General features: G+C 51.6%; 1 protein-coding gene across 6 annotated transcripts in view; it reads left to right on the top strand.

The window, feature by feature from the left end:
- Nucleotides 1-33: 33 nt before the first annotated feature.
- The window catches only part of FAM120A (family with sequence similarity 120A), a 91,968-nt gene continuing 86,001 nt past the window's right edge, over nt 34-6,000 (top strand). For 5 of the 6 annotated variants that reach the window (XM_035029238.1, XM_035029236.1, XM_035029235.1 and 2 more), the window contains exon 1: nt 67-540. In XM_035029238.1, the coding sequence (XP_034885129.1) occupies nt 67-540 (474 nt within the window). Of the gene's footprint in view, nt 541-6,000 lie in introns of all 6 variants that reach the window. The other variant, XM_035029237.1, reaches the window with a different exon arrangement.

Here is a 6,000-nt window from a genome sequence, read left to right as displayed (position 1 = left end):
GCCCCGCCGCCCCCGGCCCCGCCGCCCCGCCGCCCCGCGCCCGCCGCCGCCGCCGCCGCCGCCGCCATGGGCGTGCAGGGCTTCCAGGACTACATCGAGAAGCACTGCCCGAGCGCCGTGGTGCCGGTGGAGCTGCAGAAGCTGGCCCGGGGCAGCCTGGTGGGCGGCGGGCGGCAGCGGCCCCCGCACACGCCGCTGCGCCTGCTGGTGGACGCCGACAACTGCCTGCACCGCCTCTACGGCGGCTTCTACACCGACTGGGTGAGCGGCGGCCAGTGGAACCACATGCTCGGCTACCTGGCCGCGCTGGCCAAGGCCTGCTTCGGCGGCAACATCGAGCTCTTCGTGTTCTTCAACGGCGCGCTCGAGAAGGCGCGGCTGCACGAGTGGGTCAAGCGGCAGGGCAACGAGCGCCAGACGGCGCAGCAGATCGTCAGCCATGTCCAGAACAAGGGCACCCCGCCGCCCAAGGTCTGGTTCCTGCCGCCCGTCTGCATGGCGCACTGCATCCGCCTGGCGCTCATCCGCTTCCACGTCAAGGTGCGGCGGGCGCGGGCCGGGGCGCGGGCCGGGGCGCGGGCCGGGGCCGGGGTCAGAGGGCGCGGGCGCCGCAAGATGGACGCGCGGCCTGGAGCCCCGGGCGCGCGGGGCGCGGCGCCCCGCCCGGCTTCGCGGGGGTGCCGTCCCTCCCCGGGGCGGGCGGGCCGCCGGCCTGAACTTGCACCGGATGCCCCCGCGCGTGCGGCGTGCCCGCACAGCAACAGGTTTTCCGTGCGGGCGAGTGGCTGCGTGGCGCCGGGAAGGGGTCCCGAGCGGGGGCGAGGGGGGCCGCGTCGCGCGGGCTCGCGCCGCCCAGGGCCTGCCGAGGTGGCCCCGCTTTGGAGAACGCAGGGCTGCGTCCGGGTTCCCGCTGAGATGGCAGTGTCGGGGGCAATGGTCCGATTTCCGTGTGCGTTAGAATTCGCGGAATTGCAGATTGGACTCGACGGCATTTTGTTGGTTCTGTGGCCTGGCGCCTGGGGCTCGCAGCGTCTGCCGTGAAGCGTGTAGCTCCGAGTCAGGGCACAGGCGGTGTGCGTCCGAGGCGCCAGGATCGAGGTCCCTGCGCAGGTCGTCAGAGCTGCTGCCGCCGGCCGCTCCGCTGCCCCCGTGGCGCACGGGCCCTCGCTGAACCGGGGCCAAGGGCGGCTTCAGGACCCAGCAGCCCCTGCAGAGATAACGTGCGCATCAGTGACCCTCGACTCCACTTTTGATGGCTTCCTTTTCGTTGTTGTCGTTAAAAATTGGGGGGCCTGTTTTGGTTTTTTGGCTGCTGCCACTGTGTCTTCCAACCTGTTTGCCACTATTTCTGCGTGAAAGTGCTTAAGCTCAAAGTTTGTGAAATTCACCCTTCCTGTCTGCCTGAGCGGAGATGGTGGTGGGAAAGCCGAAAGTGGTAGCGGAAGTCCCGCCCCGGTGCCGTTGCGATTGGTGACAGGGCTTCTCAGTGTGCGGGTCGTGGCGGCTGCGAGAGCGGGGATCGGTGTGTGGGCCTGGCCCAGGCACAGCCGGCCCCCTGGGACCTTGGGTGAGAGCCTGGCGCCGCTGGCGTTTTCTGCCCGGGAGCCCGGGCTCCCGGGGAGGTGAGGCGGCGGCGGCGACTGCCAGCGCCTGTCCACCTCCCGGATATTTGGAAAGGTGTTCGGAGCTGGAAACTAGCACCGAAAAGGCAGGATGAGCTTCCTGGTCAAATGACTTTCAAAGGAGCTCTGTAAATGCTGTGCAGGGTTGGATTCAGGGTGTGCACAGTCTCTATCTTTTGAAAGAACTCCTGAGTTCTTTTCTGACTGTAAAGAAGTGTCTGTGCGTTTATCTCGCACCTCTCTGTGTGGTTGACCTACTAGGTGCTCAGAATTTTTACCAGTGTGTGAGTGCTTGGAAACTAGATTTGAGATGATTTCTCCCACGGAGGCTTCCAGACACAAGATGATTTTTTACCTGACTGTTTTGCTTTAGGTAGGCTTTTAGCTCCTGGTGCGGAAGCAGAGCACAATGCCCGTCGCACAGATTGATACGGTCAGGGCTCGGTTACCCAGTGCGCGCTTAACCCGGCAGCCTCACCTTTTTGGAACGCGTCTAAGAAATTTAGCTACTAGAAATTTCTAAGCTGCCAAATGGGAGGTCAGGAAGTTTTGGTACAGTGACCTGAAAAGGAAAAACAAAGCTTTCTTTTTCCTCACTGGAGAATCAAATCCTCTCCTTCTCAGATTTGGTTCTGAGAAGCTTGGTAACGCATTTCTAAACTCAGCGTGAGAGAAGGGTGCAGAGGAAAGTCGCCCGAGTCAGGAGCGCCATTAATAGCAAGAAGTGACACTTGGTAAGGGAGAAGATTAAAAAAAAAACAGCTGTAAAAACCAGACATAATTCTGTGGCCTATCGGGAAGAACCAGGAAAACAATCCTGTGTGCTTGAGTAGCCCCCGGGGGTGGCACAGTGTTTATTCTGCAAGGATGATTTTGAGTCCGAAAAATTTATGTTCAGTGATCCCTAAGGGAATGAAGCAGTGTGTACTTTTTTTTTAAGACATGTCTATTAAAACGGTTAAGTAAATTAAAACCATGATAATATATCACCGTATGCCTGTTAGAATGGCTAAAACAAGCGTTACCAACAATACTAAGTGCTGACAAGAATGCTAAGCAGCTGGAAGCGTGTCACATGCCTGGTGGGAATGCAGGCTGGCACACAGCCTTAAGTATGCATTTACCATGTGCTCTGGCAGCGCTGCTCCAGGGTAATTACCCAGTGAAACTTTTGTTCACACAAAGACTGTACTTGAGTGTTCATAGCAGTTGTATTCGTAACAGCCAGAACTGGAAACAGCCAAAATATCCTTCAGTAGGTGACTAAACAAATGGGTCCGGCCATGCTGTGCAGTCCTACTCATCAGCAACAGGAAGTTTTGGTACAGGCAACTCGTGCGTTGAATCTCCAAGGCTTTATGTTGAGCGAAAGAAGCCAGGCTTAAAGGTGTGATTCTCTTAATGTGACATTCTCATGACCAGGTCAGTGGTTGCCAGAGGGCAGGAGTCAGGGGAGGGTGCGGGGATGGAGCTTTTTGGGGTGATGGAACTGTTATGTACTCTGAAGGTGGTGGTGGGAATGCATTTTTTTTTTTTTTTAAAGATTTTTTAATCTATTTTTTGACAGAGAGAGACAGCAAGAGAGGGAACACAAGCAGGGGGAGTGGGAGAGGGAGAAGCAGTCTTCCCGCCGAGCAGGGAGACTGTTGTGGGGCTCGATCCCAGGACCCTGGGATCATGACATGAGCCCAAGCAAGGCGCTTGACGACTGAGCCACCCAGGTGCCCCGGGAATGCATTTTTAAAACCTTAGAACTACACATCAGAAGTAAATAAAAGTTAATTTTACTGTGTGACAATCAGTAGTTTTTTTCTACAGTATTATGTAAAGTTGACAAAGGAATTGCCAAAATTGACATGAAATGTCACTATATGTCATGTTGGGTCCATGAGGCATGTGTCTTATAAAAATCTACCATCTTGTTGGCCTTCTAGGTTTCTGTAAACTGGCAGAAAGGCTTACTTTCCTGTCAGCTTTGCTTAGAGAAATCTTTTTTGACTTCGAAGAGTATGTCTTTGGTAGAGTAATAATTGTAATTTTTTTGGTACAGTAATAATTATATTTCTTTAACCATTAGGAGTTGGCCTATGAGTCGGCTAATTTTGTTCAGGTCACTGAACTGCCTGGCCTGAGCTTGGCCTCTGCCAGTTACTGGGAGTGTTTCCTCTTGTGTGCTTTGAGTCATCACAACCTTTGTAACTTCAGGGAGGGACTGATATTTATTTAAAAATCTTCGTGGCATTAAATCCCTGGAGCTTTCCTAAATGTTCCTGCCACAAGACTTGAGTCGGTGTGGTTTATAATGAAGACCTTCAGATCTTCCCCTGAGTCGGTGCTCTGGCATATTTACTTAGGTCTGACATAATAAAGCCGTGCTCCTGCTTTACGTCAGTGGAAGTCTGTGAGATTTGGCTGTGGCTTGAGATTTTGGGATGATGATGCGTACCCGATGGGGCAGGGACTGACTTGTCGGCTGCCTGCCCTCGCTGGGCCCTTTCACGGCGTTGTCTCATTTGGCCAGCACAGGGTTTTGTTACCCATTTTATATAGGATGAGACAGGATTGCTGAGTAGGCTACATCTGGGGACAAGTAACCAGTAACCTTCTCAAGGAGGAAGTGCCGAGCTGAAGGCAAAGTTCAGTTGCTTTGTGTAAGAATGCCTCAGGGGTGTGCCTACCTGCACTTCACTCCCAGGTCAGATCCGATAGCACAGTGCCTCTGCTGTGTTTTCCAGCTACAGGGGGAGCGGCACGGTTTCTATCCAGGAGAGGCCAAAAACTAGTAGTTACACTTTGTTCTCTAAGACCTTGAGTTGACCAGGGAATACTTCGGTTCAAAATTGACCACATTACAACCGAAACCAGCCACCCATGTAAAATACTGATTTTAAAATATTTATTATCTTGCAGTGTACCAATTTTGGACTGGCTTAACTCAGCCTAATGTCTTCAAGATTCATCCATGTTGTGACATTGTGTTAGTTACCCTCCTTTTTAAAGACTGCATAGTATTCCACAGACCACATTTGGTTTATCCATCCATCTGTCCATGGATGCTTGGGTTGCTTCCCCTTTTGTCTGTTGTGAATAATGAGTCATGCTGCTATGAACTTGGGTGTGCTCTCTTTGAGCCCCAGCTATAGTTCTTTTGGAGATGCCTAGAAGTGGAATTGGTAGATCATATGGTAATTCCGTGTTTAATTTCTCGAGGAATTGCCATACTGTTTTCTGTAGCAGCTGTCTATGTATGTTTTGTATTATACATTACACAACATATTATGTACTATCACCATATGGTTTTAATTTTTAACATTAATGTGATCACACAATACATTATTCAGCAATTTGCTTTTTTAAATAAGGATGTAAAAAATCTTTTTATGTTTATATAATTCTAATTCTTTTTAATGCCTGCACAGTGTTCCATAGTTTATCCAAGCCCCTGCTAATGGTACACACACAAACTTGGTAGATCCAAGAGTGTGCATGTTTTAAAAACCTTATTGGACTGTAGAGCCAGCATTATCAGGCTTCACGTTTTTGAAGAAAGCCAGGAATCCAGACTTTTATTTGAAATTATCCCATTTAAAAAATACTATTTAAGCCAAACAAAATAGGCTGTGGGTTGGATTATGCTCTTGAGCCCCCGATCTGTGGTTTCAGCACTGATTTCCATAACATTCATCACCGTGTCTAAATCTCTTCCCTTTTCTTGAAGTTAGACTGATCAAAGCCAGCATTTCTCCTTTGTCTGCCTTATTGAACCCTTTTCGATGATGAGAGTGCTTCTGTTTCCTGGAGCTACTGAAATAAGACTTCCCATAATTGCCACTGTTTTCCACTACATGTTCTTCCTTCTCATAATCGCAGCATCACCTCTTTGAAGTTACTGCTGTCCACGTGTGCACACAGCTTCTGACCAGTCCCACGGCCTGCTCGCAGAGACTTGTTGGGCCGTTGGTGTTATGTGCTTGACACCGTGTCTCCTGACCCCCATTTAGCACATAGCTGACCACTCAGCACCCCCTTCCTGCCTCCTATCCCTCACATCAAGTGGCCATTGTGTTTGTGTTTTAGCCACCCCAGAGTGGAACCCTGTAATTAGCGGGAAACTTCACCGTTAAGACTTTGAAATGCTGTCTCCCTTCTGTAGCCCCAACCCCTTCTGAGCTAGTCTTCATTCTTGTTTCTGTTCCATCCTCTGTGCACTTGGGCTCCTCGGATTTTGCTTATAACCTTCACTGGTTTGAGCCTCGTCATCCACTTCAAGGTCACACTCCTGGCCCCCTAGAGTCGTGTTGCCCCCTCCCCCTGCATTTCATGACCCAGCCTGCTGGTCCCTCTGCAAGCCCAGCAGTCTCCCATGTGCCCTTCCTCA

Source organism: Mirounga leonina, unplaced genomic scaffold (assembly GCF_011800145.1).
Source record: "Mirounga leonina isolate KUSES-001 unplaced genomic scaffold, KU_Mleo_1.0 Mir_224, whole genome shotgun sequence".
NCBI classification, from domain to species: Eukaryota; Metazoa; Chordata; class Mammalia; order Carnivora; family Phocidae; genus Mirounga; species Mirounga leonina.
The sequence above is the reverse complement of the archived record's forward strand: the minus strand, read 5'-3'. Positions and strand labels throughout refer to the sequence as shown.